Genomic DNA, 22,213 nt, shown 5'->3' on the forward strand with positions numbered 1-22,213 from the left:
TGTATTCAAAGACATTCTCCCTGATCTAAGGTTTTCCTGCTAAAAAAAACCACCCAATTTTGAGAGCCTTTTAGATGTTCTGCCGATATGGATTTTAAGTTTTCTTCGGCCCAAGATAATATTTTTACGCCAGTTTCATCAACTTGATCTGGTTCCCCCTAGTTGCTCCAAGTAGGATACCGTTATCACGATGTCCGATAAGAATTTTACGTGATGACCCTTTATAAGAACCTATGCGGCTTTTATTGTCTCCCATACAGCTCTTAATTCCCTGTAGTTTGACAAATGATTTACTGTAACTTCTGGCCAAAGCCCCTGAAAGCGTCTGTCTGGATTCGGACAAACGGATTCTTCTGCCAGGTCACTCCCTTTACTAGATTTTTTTTTATTTTTTTATTGGGTCCACCACATGATACATTTTTATATGATGTGGAATACGTATTTTCTCGTCTAAGGAAGTCTGTTTATTGTCCCAGCATCTAAGTAACCATAGCTGGAGTGTCCTAAAGTGGAACTGAGCCCAAGGGACTGATGTTATGCATGACGTTAAAACGCCTAAAAAGCACATTGCCTCTCTGATGGAGCACAGTTGACTTTTTTGGAACCTTTGGTCCTTTTCTTTTAGATCTACTGTCTTTTAGTCTGTAAGAAAGGAAGATTGTTTTTGAGAAGCCAGAATTCCTAAAAAAAAATGCATTTTGGTTTGGGGAAGAAGGCATTTAAAATTTACAATCCACCCCAAATCCTCTAGTAGGGATAGGAAGGATTTTAGGTCTCTTTCCATCTTTTCTCCAGAGTTTGCCAGTAATCGGAAATAGTGTAGGTATGATATTATTATTAGACCTTGTTTCCTTAGGTGAGCTATCATTTCTACTACTATTTTGGTGAAGAGACTCAGCGCTGCTGAAATACCGAAAGGGAGGGCCGTAAACTGAAAATGATGAACCTTCCCTGTACTGTCTTTTAGCGCGAACCTCAATAATCTTTGCAACTGCTGTCTGATTGGTACATGATAATATGAGTCCTTGAGATATATCGTGCACATTAACGCACTCTGACCTATCAATGGAATCGTGGACGCCAAGGACTCCATTTTTAATTTCCTGTATAGGATGTTCTTGTTCAGTTTATTTAGATTTATTATTGACCTTCTGGCTTGGCCACTAAAAATAGGGTGGAGTAAAAACCCTCTCTCTCTTTAGAGTGGGTAACTTGTGTAATGGCTCCCAGACTTAACATTTCCAGTACCCCCTTCCAGATTCTCTCTCTCTTAGTGGAATGGATGGTGGGGATGTTATCACAAATTTATTTTGGGGAAACTAGGAGAGAAAATTACCCTTACCGGTAGTTTTTTCCAATAGCCTCCACAACGGCACTCACAGGAAGGTGTCCCTGCCCCCAAGACAGGAAACAACGTAGAAGCACAAGATTTAAAGGGCCTCCTCCCCTTACCTATTCAGTCTAATAGGACACGGAAGTGATGCAAGAAAAGACATGTAATAAGACAAATTACACCATTATGTAACAACAATAAATAAAAAAGGGTGGGAAATCCCAGTGCCTTTGTGGAGGCTATTGGAAAAACCAATTACCAATAAGAGTAATTTTCTCTTTTCCTCCGCACCTCCACAACGGCGATCACAGGAGGATTGCGAGAGTAGTCATGCGGGGGGAGGGGAGGGGGACACACAGCGGCTGAAAGAACTCTGCGACCAAAAGACAAGTATTTGATTCTATGAATGTCTAATCTGTAATGATTAAAGAAAGTCATAGTGCTAGCCCATGTAGCCGCCTTACAGATTTGGTCTAATGAGACGGACACAGACTCTGCCAATGAAGACACTGCTCTAGTAGAATGAGCTCTTATACCATCTGGAGGATGAAGATTCTTCTGAAGATAGGCTGAGCTGATCATATTCCTTATCCAGCTTGCTATGGAAGGTTTGCTGGCTGTGCGCCCCTTATTAGGACCCTGGTATTGAAGAAACAGTTGATCCGATTGCCTGAAGGTACTCGTGATGTTTAGGTAAGATAGAACACTACTTCTCACATCTAGATTATGGTACTTCTCTTTTCCGAGGATGGAGAAGGGCAGAAGGAAGGTAATGAAACCTCCTGTTTGCAATGAAATCTGGAAACAACTTTTGGAAGAAAGGATGAACAGTGTCTGAGGATTATACGATCATCATGAATCACTAGATATTTGTATGAAAAGGCTTGCATCTCTCCGACTCTCCTGTTTCTCTTAGCAATAACAACTGCTAGTCTTTAAAAGGTGAACAGTTTAAGAGAGATTTCTTCAATTGGTTCAAACGGAGGATCCACCAGGGCAGAGAGAACCAGGTTGAGATCCCAGGGCAGAACCATAGTACAGGAGATGGGAATACTTCTCATAGCTCCTTACATACATTTTTTAATTAACAGGGAGTCTGCTAGCTTAATGTCCAGGAACGCACTTAAGGCCGATACTTGTACCTTAAGTGTTGCAGGTCGAAGGCCTTTATCTAGTCCTGCCTGCAAAAACTGTAAAATTTGTGGACTTTCTGGGGAAACCACATGACCTGAGAAGGTTAAGGCAGCGTTCCAGGTCCTCAGGTAGATCTTTGATGTTATGGGCTTTCGACTTATCAGTGTGGCGATTACAGCATCCGATAACCCCTTTCTCCTCAAGGTGAGGTGTTCAGTCTCCAGGCCGTCAAGTTTAGCTGGCTGATCTTGGGATGATGTAGTGGGCCTTGGTGGAGAAGGTCCGGTGTTGACTGAAGGGTCCAGAATGTCCCTGTAGACAGTCTGAGTAGGATGGGAAACCATGATCTTATTCGCCAGAAGGGAGCAATGAAAATTACCCTGGCCCCTTCCTCCTCTACCTTCATCGGTGCTTTTGGGATCAGAGTCTGAAGGGAGGGAAGGCATAAAGAAGGGACTTTGGCCATGTCTGGGAAAGTGCATCCATCCACAACGGCTGATCCCGTCGGGAGATGGAACAAAACTCTGGTTTGCCTGTTGCTTTCCGTGGCAAATAGGTCTAATTGTGGAACTCCCCATTTCTGACATATCTGTTGAAACACCCGTCGATTCAGAGACCATTCTCCTTCTTTTAAATGTCTGGTGACTGAGGAAGTCAGCTATTGTATTGTCCTCCCCTCTGACATGTACTGCTGTCAGAGATGTAAGATTCTTTTCCGCCCAACAAAAGATATCCCTGGCTACCGCTGCTAAGGAACGACTTCTAGTTCCTCCTTGCTTGTTTAGGTAGACGACTGCCGTGGTATTGTCCGAGAATACCTTTATACTTTGAAGAAGACAATTCTGTTTTTTTTGAGAAAGGACATTAGCCAATGGGAGTCTAGAAGTACCCCCAAGAAGAGCTTTCTTTTATCTGGTATCAGATTTTTTGAAGTTTATCACCCAACCCAAGGTGGTCAAACATCTTTGGACTTCTGACAGGTAAGACCGCAGGACCTCTTCTGACGGAGAGGCTATCAGGAAGTCGTCTAAATATGGAATAATTTGAATTCCCTGTAGGTGAAGGTACTTCGTGACTTCCGACAATTTTTGAGAATACCCTTGGGGCCTGTGGGAGGGCTGTGAACTGAAAGTGGTATAGCTGATCCTTTATGAAGACAGCTATTCTCAGAACCTTTTGATGGTTGTAATATATTGGGACATGATGGTATAAGTCTTGAAGCTCTATGGTTGCCATAAATAAGTCTTGAGGGAGAATGTTTATTGTAGATTTTATCGTCTCCATTTTTTTTCTAGGAGATGGATCCAATTAAGTATTTTAAATTTATTATTAAAAATGGTAGGATCCGTTTGGTTCTATACAAGGAAAACTGGAGAATAGTAACCCTTGCCCCGTTGATCTTCTGGAACCAGATGGATTACCTTCTTAAGTACATGAGATAGGCTTGCCTAGAATCAGAAATGAGTATTACACTCACCGGTAATCCGGTTTCCTGGAAGTCTCCATGACACCACATGCTGAGATTGACTCCCTCCTGATTGGACAGGAAAAACACAGAGGTTAAAACCCCCACCCCCTCCTCACATCACCAGTGTATTTTAACGAAGAACCCCAGGATGAAAGGATAATAGCTAATAGCAGAACAAAGGGTGGGATGTATGTGGTGTCATGGAGACTTCCAGGAAACCGGATTACCGGTGAGTGTAATACTCATTTCCCCAGTCGTCTCCATGACACCACATGCTGAGATAATATCAAAGATATCATTAGGGGGGGACGACTGCCGACAGGACCTTACGTCCGAATCTTAGGTCATCATTAGCGGCTAAGTCTAGCCTGTAGTGCTTAGTGAAAGTATGAGCTCTCTTCCAGGTTGCTGCCCTGCAAATCTGTTGTAAGGAGGCTGAAGCTTTTTCCGCCCAGGAGGCGGCCATGCCTCTCGTAGAATGTGCCTTTAGTGAAGCGGGGACATCTTTTCCCTGAGCTTTGTATGCTTCCGAGATGGCCATCTTAATCCATCTAGAGATGGAACTTTTCGCCGCTTTCCTCCCCTTGTTGGGACCTGAAAATTGGACAAACAGATTTTTGTCTATTCTCCAAAGACTGGTAGCTTCCAGGTACTTTAATACCGCTCTCCGGACGTCTAATGTGTGGTAAGTAGATTCCTGATCGTTTTTCGGATCGTTACAGAACGAAGGGAGAACAATGCCCTGAGACCTATGAAAGGTCGAGACTACCTTGGGGAGGAAAGTTGGATATAATTTGAAAATTAATCTGTCCTCAAATATTGTAAGGAATGGTTCTTGGATGGACAAGGCCTGCAGCTCACAGACCCTTCTGGCTGAGGTTATTGCCACCAAAAATATAGTTTTAATTGTAAGCCATCTGATGTGAATAGAGTCCAGAGGTTCAAATGGATTGGAGGTTAGACCCCCTAGTACCGTATTAAGGTTCCATGGTGGCACCATGTTTTTAATCGTAGGTCTGATCCTATCTGCTGCTTTAAGGAACCTGGATATCCAGGGATGTTCCGTTAGCTTGGTATTATATAGTGCCCCTAAGGCCGATACCTGGACCCTAAGGGTATTAGGGGATAGCCCTAAATCTAGCCCTTCTTGAAGAAAATCCAGGATTAGTGAGATGTTTGCTCTGAACTGGTTGAAGGAGGTTCCAGACCAATCCGCGAATTTCTTCCATATTTTTTGGTACTTATCGTTGGTAGTCTGCTTCCTGCTAAGGAGTAAGGTGTTCACTACTTTTTTTGATAAACCGAAGTTTAATAAGTTGGATTCTTCAGAATACAGGCTGATAATTTTAGTATTTCCAGGTCTGGGTGAGTGATGGGCCCCTGACTTAGAAGGTCCGGCCTCCGAGGTAGAAGGAAAGGAGCTTCCACGCTGAGGGCTTTCAAGAGGGAGAACCAACTTCTTTTGGGCCAGAAGGGGGTTATCAGTATTAGTGTACAACTCTCCTTTAGGAACTTCTGTAATACTTTGGGAATAAGCGGAAATGGGGGGGGAATGCGTAGACTAGGTTTGTTGTCCAGCTCTGATTGAAGGCGTCTACTGCCCCCGGATGATCCCTGGGGTTGAGGGAGAAGAACTGGTTTAGCTGATGATTTCTCCTGGATGCAAACAGGTCTATCGTCGGCCTGCCCCATTTCTTTGTGATTAAGTGAAAGACTTCTGGGGCTAACATCCATTCCCCAGGGTCTAGTCTGTGCCGGCTTAGGTAATCGGCCTGAATGTTTAATACTCCCTTCAGATGAACCGCTGAAAGAGATTGAATGTTGCTTTCTGCCCAGGAAAAGATTTTGTTCGCCAGGTTCTGTAGCAGGTGATGCCTTGTGCCTCCCTGGTGTTGGATGAAGGCCACGGCTGTAGCGTTGTCCGAGTAGACTAGGACGTGACGTCCTTCTGCCAGCTGACTCGTATGTTTCAGTGCTTCCCACACTGCCTTCAGCTCCTTGAAATTTGAGGATTGCTGACTTACGTAACTCCCCCATGTTCCCTGGTAGGAGTTCCCCTGGACGATCGCTCCCCAACCGTGGAGACTGGCATCTGTTGTGATGACTAGAGGGAGATCTTGTGCCCAGAAAATCCCGTTTTCTAGGTTGGATCTGCTAAGCCACCAAGTTAGCGATTTTTTGGTCTTTGTATCTAAGAATATTCTCCTCTCTAGGGTTAATTGTGATCTGTTCCATTTGTCTAAGATAAATTTCTGAAGTGGTCTTAGATGGAACTGTGCCCAGGCTACTGCTGGAATGCAAGCAGACAGACTCCCTAATACCTTCATGGCCTGTCTTATCAAACAGAATTTCTCCTTCTTGAACTTCCTCAAAGCTGTCTGAAGCTTTACTATCTTTTGAGGTGGCAGAAAAGATCTTTGGGAGACTGTGTCTAAGGTTATGCCCAGAAAATCTTTCCGTTTGGATGGGATTAAATCCGATTTTTCCCAATTGATGATCCAACCTAGGTTCTGTAGATGCCCCAGGACTAACCCGAGATGGTTTTTCAAGGTCTCTATGTTGTCTGCCACTACCAGTAGGTCGTCCAGATAGGGGATCACACAAATTGCCTTTTCTCTCAAGGTTGTCAAAGCTTCCGCCATTATTTTGGTAAAAACCCTCGGGGCAGAAGAGATCCCGAAGGGGAGACACCTGAACTGGAAATGTTGAATGTTTCCCTCCAATTTTACTGCGAACCTTAGAAACTCCCTTGATGACCTGTGAATTGGAACATGATAATAAGCGTCGCTTAAATCTATTGTGGCCATCACCGCATCCTTCTTCAAGAGCTTCACTGCTGACTTCAGGGTCTCCATTTTGAATTTTTGATATCTTACATATTTGTTTAGATGTTTCAGATTTATAATTACCCTGGATTTCCCGTTTGTTTTTTTTATAATGAAGAGGCGGGAATAAAATCCCAGCCCTGTCTGATTTTTTGGAACTGGCTCTATGGCGTCCAAGGTTAATAGGTTTTTTATATCTTTTTTTAAGGTCACAGTTTGAGATGGGGGAAGGGTAGTGATTACGTATTTCTGTGGGGGGGGGAGAAAGAAGATCTATCTGATAACCCTCCTGTATAATACTTAAGATCCACCTGCTGTTTGTTACGTGCTCCCAAGATTTTAGAAAGGAGCTGAGTCTTCCCCCCACAGGTATAGCGTCATTGTTTGCTATTGGATGAGGAGGCCTCTGCCCGGTTTGGGTTGAAGAGGAAACTTCTCCCTCTGCCTCCCTTCGCATAACTCCACCTCCCAGTCTTCCCTTTATCTTTTTTATTTTCGGGTTGAAAAAAAATCGGTCACGAAAGGGCTTTCTCTTTTGTTTATATCTTTCCTCGGGAAACCCCCTTTTTTTATTTGTTGCGTTGTCTAGGATTTTGTCCAAATCTTCACCGAAGACGTACTGACCGTGGAAGGGGAGTGCGATTAATTTATTTTTAGATGTGATGTCTCCTGACCACGCTTTGAGCCATAATGCCCTTCTCGCAGTATTTGAGAGAACAGCTGTACGGGCAGATAGTTTCACTGATTCGGCTGCTGCGTCTGCTAGGAACGAGGTTGCCATCTTTAGTAGAGGCAAGCTCTCTAGAATTTGATCTCGTGGCGTTTTGTTAACCAGCTGTATCTCTAGCTGGTCTAGCCAGAGGTTCAGTGTTCTGGCCACACATGTAGAGGCGACGCCTGGTTTGAGAAGGGCCGCCGTAGTCTCCCAGGTCTTTCGCAAGAGACTCTCCGTTTTCCTGTCTAGAGGATCTTTCAACTGTGCTGAGTCCTCAAACGGCAGGGCCGTATGTTTTGCTACCTTGGCCACCGGCGCGTCCACTTTTGGAATAGTTTCCCAATCCGTACAATCCTCTTGGCTAAAGGGGTAGCGTCTCTTAATTCCCCTTGGGATAAAGGATCCTTTATCCGGTTTTTCCCATTCTGATCGAATTAGTTTTTGTACACTATCAGGGACCGGAAAAACCGCCTTCTTTCTTTCCCCTAGACCCCCAAATATTTCTTGTTGGGTAGACTTAGGGGCTTTAGGCATCTCCATCTGAATGGTGGCCCTGATAAGTTCCTCAATGGGAGCAACTTTGGGGGGAGTGGGTTCTCTGGCAGCTAAGGCTAGCTGGACCTCCTCTTTTACCACTTTTCTAATGTCTTCAATTAAACCAGAAGACTCAGCCTTGATGACACTGGCTGTACATTCTTTACACAGGGCTTTGGATCCTGTGTTAGATAATCTCTTGCCGCAAATACCACATTTTTTGGTTTTTTTGGCTGCAGAAGTGGAATCCTTTTCTCCCTGAAAATGTTAAGGGAGGAAAGGATGAGCAAACTGAACCCACCATACAAATCATATGCCTGAGAGCATGTTACTCACTGTCCCAGGGTTTGATGCAGGCTCGGTTCCAGAGCCCGGCGTGAGGGGGGTTCTCATCTTGACTCCCGACCGCACAAAGATGCTCCTAGTATGAGCCACGCTTAAGCAGGGCGCCATTACCCAGGTCCTGTGCGTTTTTATGGTGTTCCCTCGCTTCAGGACCTGTGGCGCATGTGGATGACGTCAGCGCGCTTGCTCCGCCCCTGGCGTCTGACGTCACTTGCCTGCCAGCCGGAAGGGACGCATCTCAGCGCCGATCCGCCGCGTCCTCCTTCCCTCTGCATCAAGCCCTCCTGGACCGCCGCAGAGGGAATCTTCGCAGGGGCACTACGTGTGTGCCCGAGCCCAGGACTAACCGAACAGAGGAGGGAGAGCTGCACTGCAGATCCGACCTCGGCCTGTAGATGAGACGATACTCCAGGTGAGCCCAACGAGCTCCGTGCACCTCTCCTGCTTCCTTATCCTGATGGGACAGGAAAAACACTGGTGATGTGAGGAGGGGGTGGGGGTTTTAACCTCTCTGTGTTTTTCCTGTCCAATCAGGAGGGAGTCAATCTCAGCATGTGGTGTCATGGAGACGACTGGGGAAATATTGTTTTTCTTTGTGAGGTCTGGAGGAAAAGACAGAAGCTCCAGTTTTTGGCCTTGCTTTAAAAAGGCAGTTACCACCCATGGAGAAGCTCCTAAGTTTTCCCAGATGGTAGCATCATTGTTTGGAGCTTGAGGAATTTTCAGGGTTGAAAAGGAATCCTCTACCTTTACCCCTGGAGGGCTGCCACTTTATTGAACCTGCTTTTCTCTTTTGGTCCATTTTTTATCTTTTTTGGTTTTGAAAGGAACGCCTCTGATGAAAGTAACGATTTTCAAGCACAAATCCTTTCTTCTTAGCAGCTTTATCCAGAATATAAACCAAGGTCGAGCCGAATATTCTCCCTCACATTTTAGCATAAGTGGTTCTTAGAACTTGCATCCCCAGACCATGTACGAAGCTAGATAGCTCTTCTGGTAGCACTAGACAGGGCGGCTGACCTAGCAGAGAATCTGACAAAATCCGCAGATGCATCTGCAAAACAGATGATTTTTTTCAAAGTAGGCAAGGAGGCTAAGATCTCCTCCCTTGGGGTACCTGACTGATGCCAGGTGTTCTTCTAGCTCAGGGATGCTCAACCTGCAGCCCTCCAGCTGTTGTAAAACGACAATTCCCACCATACCCCGATGTAGGCTGATAGCGGTAGGCTGTCCGGGCATGCCGGGAGTTGTAGTTTTGCAACAGCTGGAGGGCAGCGGGTTGGGCACCCCTGTTCTAGCCAGACGGATAGTGTTATGGCAGTAAAGGTAGATGCTATGCTGGAGCGCAAAGTCACTGTATTTGTCTATCATGATTTCTTTAACAAATTTTCACATTTCTTATCCATGGGATCTCTTAGGAGACCCGTGTCTTCAAACGTGAGGGAGGTTCTTTTAGAAATCTGTGCCACTGGGGTATCTACTTTGGGTATCCTATCCCAGATTAGAGTCAGACTCTGAAAAGGGGTATTTGTGTTTAAAGGAATTTGTTACGGCCGAGCTTATTTCTGGATCTCTCCACTCCCTGGATATAAGGGCTTTAATATAGTTATGGATGGGAAAGGTTATTTTCTTTCTTTCCCCCAGCCCTTGAAACATTTGGTCCTGAATGGAATGTGTTTCTTTAACATCTTCTATATTCATAGTGGCTATTATGGTTTTTAGAAGTCCAGAAGAAACAGAGGTTTTCCAGAACCATCATCACCAGGAAGAGTCTGAGTCGGATAACAATTCCCCTTCATCTAGATCAAAGGCTGTATCAGAAGCAAAAGATCTATGCGAGGTAGATGGGCCAGGGGATTGTGGCATAATCTTTGATTCCACTGTCGCATTAGCCTCTTCTTTTATTGACTGAATAGATAAGGGGAGGAGGCCCCTTTAAATCTTGTGCTTCTACGTTGTTTCCTGTCTTGGGGGCGGAGACACCCTCCTGTGAGGGGGGGGGGGGAGGAAAAAACAAAAACAAAAACACACACACACCATCTTGTATCCTTTGGCGACTATATCTAATACCCATGGGTTTGAGGTAATTTCTTTCCATTGAGATAGGAAACCTCCCAGTCTTCCCCCAATCCTAGCATCATTGTTTTTCGCTGATTTTGTTTTGGGGATTAAAGAGGAACCCTCTACCACCTTTTGGGTAGCTCCATCTCCCCCGTTTTTCCTTTTCCCCTGTAGGGTCTGTATCTCCCCCCCCCATAGGGACAAAAGAAGAAAAAAAAAAAGAAAAAAAACCTTTGGAGGCTTCTCTTCGGGAAACCCTGTTTTTCCTATCCGTCGCTTTTTCCAGGATTTTGTCTAGAACTGGTCCAAAGATATATTCCCCGGAAAAAAGCGATGGAACAGAGCTTCATTTCTGAAGCCTTGTCACCTGACCACGACAACTTCATCCATAAGGCCCTTCTAGCAGAGTTAGAAAGTGCTGCGTCCCTGGCAGCAAACCTGTCTCAGCCGAGGCATCTGCTAAGGCGGCTGTGGCAGATCTTAGGAGGGACAGAGAATCTATAAATTTCCTCTCTTGGGGTTTTATTTTTTAGATGGTGTTCTAGCTTGTTTAACCACAAAGAGACATATTTCGCCACTGAAGTTGCCGGAATGTTGGTCTTGATACTGTACAAAGTTGCTTCCCACGTCTTACGCAGGAGACTATCAGCCTCTCTCCCCATCGGGTCCCGCAGCTAGGAAGAATCTTCAAATGGTAGGGAGGTCTTTTTGTTAAACTTCCGGACTAGCGTTTTTTAGTAAAGTCAAGGAAGGATTTAATTTCATCACAAATTAGTGTTCTAAGTTCCTCCATCATTGATGGTTGTTCCTCTATCACAACGTCTGAAATACATTCCTTGCACAATTTTTTTTAAAGAATAGTGCTCAGGGTCTTCTTTTGCACCTTCTTAGCACCCTATTGAGAAGAGAGGAACAATCAGCCAATATATCCCTCTGTTTAACAGAGTGTATAATCTAAGAACATTTTCTCTTATGTAATCTCCCATACTATAATTAGTATGCAGTTCGTGTTTCCCCATGTGGGGACTTGCTGTCACCGATGCAGGAGTGTGAAGCTCTCTAGGCTGCTCAGGTGCCGCCATCTCTGTGCCGACAGATCAGAATCCACCATGGCTTACTGCATTTTTAAATTTGCCGCCGGTGAAACACCCTTCCGGAACGCCCCTCAGAATCATTACAAGGGAAACACAAAAGGGGTTGGTCAGCACATCCCAATGCGCAGGTGCACGCTGATATGACTGAAAACACAACATATAATGCAACAGCTCTCTGTGAACCAAATAAAGTACAAAAGCATATTGTAATGTTATGCTAATAAAGTAGAGATGCTTAGCAAATACATTTTGTACAAAATTATTTGAGCCCATCTGCCGCACGTCAAGGCGATCTCTGTAAGACGGGAACCTAAAACCAAGTTCTACCTGTTAAGTACCATGACAGCGACGATGAAATTCAGGGGGGTGTAGGTTCCACATGCATGCTGGGTCCCCTTTGGTTAGGTTCCCGTCTTACAGAGATCGCCTTGACGTGCGGCAGACGAGCTCAAATAAATTTGCCAAGCATCTCTACTTTATTAGCATAGCATTACAATATGTTTTTGCACTTTATTTGGGTCGCAGAGAGCTGTTACATTATATGTTGTGTTGTCCTCCGAATCAATAATCATGGGGGACTCCGGCTCACGTCTGCTGATCCTCACCAGGGAAAAGGAAGACGCGCTCGCAATCCGCGCCGGACACAGGCATCCAATGAACAGATGCAAGGTATTCTCTCCCCTGCCCAGCTTTGGAATCATACCGCCGGTGAGCAGGGGAGTTCTTCACAGCGATTCCAGAGTCAAGGGAGGCTCCTGCCATCGATGAGTCCATGCTGCCCAGGTATTAGATCCAGCTTCTCCTTCCTGACGACCAGAGAGGCCTTTCTGCTCTTACCCTTCATGAAGAAAATCCCACAAGGGTCATGTAAATAATCGTAAACTGACAAAAATAATAAAAGTTTACTGAAAATCAGCTAATGGAAATCAGACATTGCTTTTAAATTATGATTCACCACAATTCAAAAGTAATGTCCGATTTTTATTAGCCGATTGTCAGTTTCAAGTTTTTTCAGTGACCATTGTGAGAATCACTGGGGGGGGGGGGGATTACAAAATCAAAAATTCAATATTAATTTCCTTTTTTTTTTTTTACTTTGGGGTGGTTTAAGTAACATGGTATCTGTATTCTAAGAGTAGTGCCAAATGCGGTGTGATATACGTGTGAGCGTGTGTTTATTTATTTCATTACTTTCTAACTAAAACCACTTTTTATGAAAAAAAAATTGTTTTTTTAAATAAACTTGATTAACTTTTTATTTTTTTTTCATTAGGGGCTGTTGTGTTTATAATGCAGTGGTATTACCTGTATACCAATGCATTATAACATATCACTGTACCAGTAACAGGCAGTCTATTGGGCTGTGTCAGTGGCACAAGCTAATAGACAAATAGTTATGGCAGGCCTGTGGGAGTTTGTTAGGCACCTGGTTCCCACGGCTGATGATGACAGAGTGAGTCCATTCCCTCTAATGCCACGGTTGCTATTGACTGCGGCATCAGCGTTATCTCACATGCCGGATCTTGAGGCAGGGGCCTGGCTTTAAGCCACAGTGATCTGGAAATCTCTATCAGCGCACCCTGTCTATTCTGTTCAGACACCTGCACTGGGATTAATGGCGCAAGCGGCAGGGACTGAACATACTAGACAGGCCGAAAGAGTTAAATTACTTGTACAGGTGTTATTGCGAACACTTCTGTGAAATGGTATAACACAGGCATGCTTAACTACAACTCCCATCATGCCCTGCTGTAGGCTGTGGTTTTGCAACAGCTGGAGGGCTGCAGGTTGGGCATCCCTGGTGTTACACAAGTTCAACTTTGCACAACTGGAATACTCCTAAAAGAGATCTCATCCACATGTAGTGTAAATTGGCCTGCGGTGTGGAATTGATTATAGCTGAGAGCATCAGATCTTTATTTACAAGGCTGGCGGCCAAGAGGAGGGCTTGGGCGGACCTCTGGACCCCAACCCACAGGAAAATCTCTCTGTAGGGTCTACGGCCAGTCCGCCCAAGAGTGCTGACACCTGCAAGCCAGCATCGTTATATACGAATAATAACCCTGGAAGCCTTGTACAAAGCTCTGGCCTATTAGTAGTATGGATTGCCTTTGCCAATCTCAGCCACAGGAAGACAGCCCGGGTCAGGAAGCGTGAGGCTTTCATGTTTCTACACTCCAAGATGAGGTTAAATGTCTGCGATTGGCATTATTACCAATCGGAGACATTAGCCCCAAGCCTCCGCTGTTTAAAATTGCAGAAACTCAGCAGTGTGCTCATGTGCCGACGCCATCTTTAAAGACCGGACTTCCACAATACATGTACGGCGGAGGTCCAGAAGGGGTTAAATAAAAAAGCAGCCATCATTAATTGGCTAACATAAAAGAATCAATACTCATCCTTTTTCTCCCCTACAGCTGCCAGAACCGAGCTCAGCCCTACCAGCCACTAAAATCATCTTCATGGTTGCAGTGGTGACGTTCTGTGCACACAGTTCACTGTGCAGCCAATCACTGGCCTCAGCAGTACATGGGACTTCAACGCTGGGGGCAATGATTGGTTGCAGAACTGACCGGTATGCACCGCTGAAGCAAGGAAAACAAACAGCAGGGAGGACCAAAGCTCATCACAGAAGGGAAAGGGGTGAGTAATCATTGTTACTTTAGACTTTTTAAAGAGGCTGCCCAGGTTTTTATTTAAAGGGGTTGTCTGAGTTCAGAGCCTAGCTCTGAATGTAATGATACCTACCACTTAGTGCTTCAGTCTGAAGAACTAAAGGGGTTGTCCAGGTTCAGAGCTGAACCTGGATATACCCATAATTTCGGCAAAGGCAGCTTCCCCTGATGTTAGCATTGGAGCATTTCATGCTCCGATGCGCAGGGCAAGTTCTCTTATTTATAACACACCGCCGGGCGGAGGCTTCTGCCAAGCAGTCTGTTCAGCGACATCACATGCTCTGATGGGTGGGCTTTAGTGCTGCCCTAGCAGTTTTACAGGCTATGGCAGCTCTAAAGCCCACCCATCAGTGTCGGTGATGTCACTGGGCTTCCTGGCAGCCCCATGGAGAGCCCGGTACATCACCGGAACTTCAGCGCAGGGCAAAGGAGAGCATCGGAGCATGAACTGCTCCGATGCTCAAGTCAGGGGGGCTAGCTTGGGTGAAAATGGGGATATGTCAACCCCTTTAATTCTTGTTCCACTACTTGCATGCTCAAACTATATAAATACCCTGTGACAAGCGACATGATTGTTGAGACATGAGTGCACATTACTGCTCTTGCACAAATATGCCAGGCCTGGACAAAACTTAGCCAGGTCTAGGAGCAAACGCCTAAAGTTAAGCGCCAATAATGCTCTGTATGGCTGGGTCCATAATGCAACAGGGAATGCTCAGCCTGGTGAGGCTCATCGTCCCCCAGTAGGCAAAACACAACTTGCCTTGGTAGTTACAGCTGTGTGCTCCTCTAGTACTAAATATTGTACCCATAGGTTCCTGTTCACTTAGGCTACTTTCACACAGGCAGCAGAGCAATCTGGCAAAGGAACAGCCTGCCAGACTTCTACAAATCCAGTGCAACTGAATACTGCGGTTCACCACCGGAGCCTATTGAGGGGGGGGGGGGGGATCTAGCCGCTCCCAGGCACTAATGCCAGTATTCAGAGAGACTACAATATTTGTTCGACCAAGTGTCAGGAGCAGCAACATTCCATTATAGTCTATGGGGTCTGGCGGGCACGAGCCACTATCCGACTAGGCTGGACCTGGAGACCTCCGGCAAGCTGCTCCTCTGCCAGATTGCTCTGATGCCTGTGTGAAAGAGGCCTAACCCATTCAACAAGGCAGGCCCCACCACTTCTTAAAAGGGTTATCCATGATGAGAAAAACACAGCTGCTTCTTCCATAAACAGCGCCAGCACCCCACTGACTCCAACAGAGCCGAGGTGCAATGCCAGACATAAGCCATGGACTGGGTGGTGGTGTTTTTGGAAGAAAGCAGCACCCCAAGCACAAAGCATATTTTTCTAATCTTAGACAACCCTTTTAAGTTCCCTAGCAGTCGCAGCACTCCCCACCCCAAGCACAATTGTCACAGTTATGGCTTCCCCTCCAGAAGTTGCAGCACGGTCATTATGTGACAGATGATGTGAAATCGCTGTCCTTCAGGAGCAGTGTAGAACGGTTTCTGCTGGGAGAGATGGAGTTGGACTGCCAAATGCTTGAATGATCACTCCATACAGTTCCCAAAAAGCATCGCTTCCAAGGGAGAAACCGGGGCCATACTCCAGCATACAAGCTCTGTGAACGTGGCTTTCAGGCCAAACAGCAAAAAAAATGAAATCCCAAAAAAAACATTTGTGCATCTCTAACACACAAAGACCACATATACAGTATACACGTGTTATTGACGCTGTATCAGCTGCTCGCGCACTGGGCTAATCTCTGCGGAGAGCTGTAATAACAGATAACAGTGCACAGAAGAGGCGAGGTGCTGCACAGATGCCATCCCTGAAGACCACGGAGAAACAGGACATGGAGAGCCACTTATGTAACAGTCCTGTGTGCTGATGACTTCAGCTATTGCACAACATGAGGTTTCCCACAATGTCCTCATATTTCATATACCATTGTGATCAAAGCTTTCTACAAATGCCTTTAGACTGCCCGTACACACCCGAGTCATGTCTCAAAGCCTATTTAAAGGGTCAAACATTGACTTACAGGACAGATGCCTTACATCTGGTGGCATTAGAGGTGGAGCTTGGTAAGAGCTTTGTCCCCTTTCTTCCCAGAGGAGCACGTATGGCCTATAAGTCTCCTCACGCAATTAACCCTATTAAACTACCTGACATGAGCGATGTGCTATTGTCAGCTGAACCCAACTAGTCTATTCCTACTTTTAGCTATGCTCTATGCCCCTGTTACTCCAGAAATCTAACTCTTATAATATGCTAATTAGCCTCTAGGTGCAAAGGGGGGGTGTTGCCCCGGCTCCTAGAGGCTCCGTTCTCCCACCTTTGGCCACGCCCTGCTACACTAGAGTAACGGGGGCATAGATAAAAGTAGGAATAGACTAGTTAAGGTCAGCTCATTGAATAGGGTTAATTCTGGTGACAAAAACCCTTTAAGGCGCGCTCTCCCCACAAGGAGAGATCGTCCCCCCCAAATCCATACACATTCAGGTTCTGATGCTGTGGGTTCAAAAAAGCGGACACGAAGAATCCGCCCCTTTATACTTTTCTCTCTTTTAGGGCTCACGCACATGAACGTATTTTTGGTCTGAATCTGATCCTCATTTTTGCAGGTCAAATGTGGACCCATTCACTTCAATGGCGCCGCAAAAGATGCGGAAAGCACACCCGTGTGCTGCCTGCATCCGTATGTCAGTTCCGTGGCCCTGCAAAAAAGAAAAAATATATATAACATGTCCTATTCTAGTCTGTTTTAAGGACAAGGATAGGACGGTTCTATAGATGGCAGGATGTTCCGTAAAAGGCGTTTTGCAGATCCGCAATTTGTGGACCAAAACAGGTAACAGTCGTGTGCATGAGCCCTTAAACAGGTGCCTGTAATAAGTGATGGCCTATTCTCAGGATAGGCCATAAGTAGCCTATTGCCAGGGGTCTGACACCCCACCCTGATCGCCAGAACTACCTAGTCATGGAGGAAGCTCATTACTGCTACCCTAAGGGTACGGCCCCACGATCAGGTTTCCTGATGTGGTTTTGGAAGCCAAATCCAGGAGTGGATTAAAAAAGCCAGAAGTTGTATCTGTATTTATTCTTTCTTTTTTTACTCCTGATTTTGGCTTAAAAAAAAATGGCATCAGGAAAACTGAGCATGTGGCCGTACCCCAAGTCTGGGCATACACATGCGTGGAAGGTGATAACCTCTAACGGACCGACGTCCACTGTACATGTATGAAGGATATTGGGTCTTACACAGCAGACAGCCAGAGGCAAAGTCCATGATAGGAGATAATGCTGAACGAAAACTTCTCGCGCCTCAGATGTTGTTGTCAACGGCGACAACAGCATCTGCGAAGTCCGCAGAGCATTGCAGCCTAGGGCCCTCTGAAGGCTCTGAGGACTGCCAAGCGATGCTCCTATGCAGTCCTGCCTGTGGACGCCCATTGATTTAACATGTTTAATGATTAAGGTCCCGTTACACAGGAAAATTTAGCGGGCGATTGTTCCTTCCCTCCAAGCGCCTGCTCAACAGTGAAGGAGACTGCTGCATTTACATACAGTGATTGCCTCCACAGTATGGAGAGAAGCGATCGCTAATGCCATTGCTCGTCCCCATACTGGCTTGTTTGCTAGCAGCAACCTACTGATGGCAAATGATGATTAAAGGGGCTCTGCACTTTGTTTTAACCGATGATCTATCCTCTGAATAGATCATCAGCTCCTGATTGGCGGGGGTCCGACACCCGGGATCGACCGATATTGATTTTTCAGGTCCGACACCGATAATTTATACCGATATTCTGGGAATTTTCATAAAAAATAAGTAAAAATCCTACACAAATCTGCTGAAAATTAATGTTTATTGTTAATGTGTAGTTTTATTTTGTAAATCTTTCTTTTTCATTTATACTTAATATTTTGGTGTTTTATTAGTTTTTTTTTACTAACTTTTAGCCCCCTTAGGGACTAGAACCCTTGTCCTATTCACCCTGATAGATCTCCATCAGGGTGAATAGGAGAACACACTCTCCCTGCTGCTCTGTGCACACAGCAGCATGGAGCTTACTATGACAGCCAGGGCTTCAATAGCGTCCTGGCTGCCATGGTAACCGATCGGAACTCCAGGATTACACTGCGCCACCATTGTTTTTAATGTGGGGGTGGGGGGGGGGGGGGGCGCACTGCGCCACCAATGTTTTTAATACTGGGGGGCACATTGCGCCACCAATGAACATAAATCTCCCATTTATTCATATACAGGAGGTGGGAGCTGGCTGCAGAATCACATAGCCGGCTCCCAACCTCTATGAGCAGTAGCTGCGATCCGCGGCACCTGAGGGGTTAACTACCGCAGATCGCAGCTACAGCTCATAGAGGTTGGGAGCCGGCTATGTGATCCTGCGCAGCCAGCTCCCGCCTCCTGTTCAATTTCAATGAATGAGAGATTCCTCTTCATTGGTGGCGCAATGGCCACAGCCCCTCCCCTTCTCTTGTACTCCCTCCTCTCATTGGCTGCAGCAGCAGCAGAGGGGGAGGGAGACACTGCTTCCTTCTCCCCTGTGCTGCTGAGGGAACACAGAGAGCGCTGAGAGCAGCGCAATCTGTGTTCCCCATAAGTTATTGGAATATCGGCAAAATAAATGCTGATACCAATAACAGTCAAAATCCTCAATATCGGCCGATAATATCGGTAAAACCGATAATCAGTCGATCCCTACCCGGGACCCCCGCCGATCAGCTGTTTGAGAAGGCAAACAGGCCCACTGACGTCACGACTAATTCCAACTAGCATGGGCGGGGCTAAGCTCTGTTCACTTGAATGGAGCTTAGCCCCGCCCACACTAGTTGATACTAGTCGTGACGTCAGTGTGCCGGCGGTAAACAGCGAGATGGCCGCGGCACTACTGGAGCGCCGCTGCCTTCTCAAACAGCTGATCGGCAGGGGTCCCGGGTGTCAGACCCCCGCCGACCAGAAGCTGATGATCTATCTAGAGGATAGATCAGTTAAAACAAAGTGCAGAACCCCTTTAAGGCCTGGGCTACATTGCAACGGATTGATTTTAAATACTAAGCATAATTCAGCTTGGTATTTTGATACAGTAATTTACGTGAATAAAAGAAGGGACATGTGATAGAGACGAGACCAAGGAAGTCTCGTGATATCTGCTGAAACTTCGGAAAGACCTCCGTGGAGGCAATACATTTTACAGCAGGACAGAGCCGATATTCTGAAAGTTTTTAAAAGAATCTGGTTGGGATACAGCAATCCAAACCTGAATCTCTCAACCCTAGTACTGACGTCGTTGGCCCTATGGTAAACAGCAAGAAGCACTCACAGGAGCACCAGCGCCTTCTCAAGCAGCTGTTAAGCAGGGGGCCCTTTGGCTTCCAAAACTGTATTAGGAAACCTGTGTGCATGTACCCTTATAGGGAGCCTCCCATGACTCCACAGTACTTACCCCCATTTCTCATTTGCATTGCAATTCCCTGTCAGGGAGGTAGAAAGCCCGTCCAGTGCTGCTCACTTCTGTGTACACACTGCAGATGAGGTGCTGGCTTACTTAATATCCGAGTCATATCTCAAGGCCTATGTAAAGGGTCGAACATAGACTTATAGAATACCTGACTTACATCTGGTGGCATTAGAGGCAGAGCTTGGTAGCAGCTTATTTGCATCCCTTTCTTCCCAGGAAGCATATATGGCCTATAAGTCTCCTCACGCCTATTAAGGCACTCTCTCCCAAAGGATAGTACCCCCCAAATCCTGACCTAGGCCTCTCACACGGTTAAACCAGTACTCTCTGCACCGATGAGGGGCAATCACCCCGAAACAACTATCTACAGATGAGATGCTGGCTTATTTAATATTCAAGTCATGTCTCAAGGCCTATTTAAAAGGGTTGACCATTGATTTATAGGATAGCTGCACTCTTAGGCTACTTTCACACTAGCGTTTTTTACTGGATCCGGCAGATACAACCATCTGCATCCGCTATGAATGGATCCGGTTGTATTATCTTTAACATTGCCAAGACGGATCCGTCATGAACTCCAAAGGTCAATGGGGGACGGATTCGTTTTCTATTGTGTCAGAGAAAACAGATCCGTCCCCATTGACTTGCATTGTGGGTCATGATGGATCCATCCCCATTACTTGCATTGTGGGTCATGCTGGATCCGTCTTCCTCATCCCAGGACGGAAAGAAAACCGCAGCATGATGTGGTTTGTTCTCCGGTACGAGAATGGAACGGGATGCATTTTGGAGCATCCTGTTCAGCAACGTTTTGTCCCCACTGACCATGAATGGGGACAAAACGGAAGAGTTTTTTTTTTTTTTTTTTTTTTCTTCTTCTCGGTATTGGGACCCTATGACAGATCTCAATACTGGAAAATATTAACGCTAGTGTGAAAGTAGCCTTACATCTGGTGGCATTAGAGCCGGAGCTTGCCAAGAGCTCATTGGCATCCCCTTCTACTCAGGATATAGAGATGCCCATGCCCCCCGGATGAGCTATTGGGCATGACTTGGCATCATCCTTTGCAAAATGTAAACTAAAACAATGACAAGGAGGTATGCCTGGCGCAGATCCACAGGGTCCAAAAGACAGCGCCCAGTTTTATTACAGTACTGCCAACCATAGAGCCCTGGCACTACAGCGCCAACCACAGGGCACCTCTTGCACTAGAGAACCAGCTACTTGGACAGTTCTCCGGTTTAGGCCTCATGCACACAGCCGTAGCCGTTTTTTTTGCGTTCCTCAAACTACGCATCTGCAAAACACGGATACTGGCCGCATGCGTTCTGCATTTTATGGAACATCCGGCCCATAATAGAGCGGTCCTATCGGGACACTGGTCCAGTCACTACTACTGCGCAGCACGCGCCGGCGACACCCCGTGACGCAACAGAAAATAGGGGCATCTACCCAGTGGCATAACCAATGGAGACCATATATGAAGTCACCAGTCTGAATATAATGAAATATGAAAGGATTCACATAAGGAAGCCGGAAATTGGGTCACCGAGGTTAGAACACCCTTTAGGTGGAGGTCAGAGGGAGCCCCCTCTATAGGAGACCACCATTATAGCGTCCAACCTCCTCATCACTGAGAACTTTGACTCCACAAAGCTTTATTGATAAAACAATGACAAGAACAGAGCGGCAGCAATAACGGGGCTGCCAGTCTCACGTACACCGCGGCCAGTTCTAGCGAGACTCCCCACGGTTGGCCGTGTTCTCCGCTCACCTCGTCAGCGCTCGCTGCCGCTGCTGCCGCCTCCATCTCTAGCGCTGCTCCTGTGCCCGGTCACGTGGAGGACAGTATCCGTGTGGTGCCAAACTTGGTCAACAATTACAGCCACGCCTCTCGGTCGCTGCGTCACGGAGGGGCGTGCCCGCACGCAGGGCTCATGTGGCGCGAACAAAGTGGCGCGGAGGACACACATGGAAGAGCTGAGGGTTGTGGAGGGTCTTGTGGGTAATTAGATTGTGCCGGAAGTAGAGCGCAGTAGAGTGGGTGGCACTACCAGACCCGTCACTGAGCACGGCTCTGGCAGGAGGGAGACGAGGCCCGTGGACGTGCTCCCCCTGTTGGCACCAGGAAATGGAGCTATATTTTTTTTAATGTTGCTATTAACACTTTGATGGACATGACTAATTTTGGACTTCAGGATTTTTTATTTTTTACTAACTTGCGCTCTGGTGGGGGGGGGGGGGCAAAGTTATTTTCCCATTACATTGATGTGCTGTGTGGGCTGGGCTCATGTTGTTTGAGTTTCAAGATGTACTGTATTTTCCGCCCTATAAGACGCATCGGCCCATAAGACGCACCTAGGTTTTTGAGGAGGAAAATAAGAAAAAACATATTTTGAACCAAAAGGTGTGCTTTTGGTGGGTTTTGAACTAATGGTGGTCTGTGGATGACGCACTGTTATGGGGGACCTGTGGATGACGCACTGTTTTGGGGGGACCTGTGGATGACGCACTGTTTTGGGGGGACCTGTGGATGACGCA

The 22,213-nt window shown here is 46.3% G+C and overlaps 1 protein-coding gene across 2 annotated transcripts in view; it reads right to left on the bottom strand.

Annotated features, from left to right (window-relative positions):
- Positions 1-21,639, bottom strand: part of ATF7IP2 (activating transcription factor 7 interacting protein 2) — an 85,329-nt gene extending 63,690 nt beyond the window's left edge. The window contains exon 1 of one of the 2 annotated variants that reach the window (XM_044303437.1): positions 21,447-21,639. In XM_044303437.1, coding sequence (XP_044159372.1) covers positions 21,447-21,482 — 36 coding nt within the window. In that variant the 5' untranslated portion in view covers positions 21,483-21,639. Of the gene's footprint in view, positions 1-21,393 lie in introns of both variants that reach the window. The other variant, XM_044303439.1, reaches the window with a different exon arrangement.
- Positions 21,640-22,213: the final 574 nt, after the last annotated feature.

This window comes from Bufo gargarizans, chromosome 8, assembly GCF_014858855.1.
Source record: "Bufo gargarizans isolate SCDJY-AF-19 chromosome 8, ASM1485885v1, whole genome shotgun sequence".
NCBI lineage: Eukaryota > Metazoa > Chordata > Amphibia > Anura > Bufonidae > Bufo > Bufo gargarizans.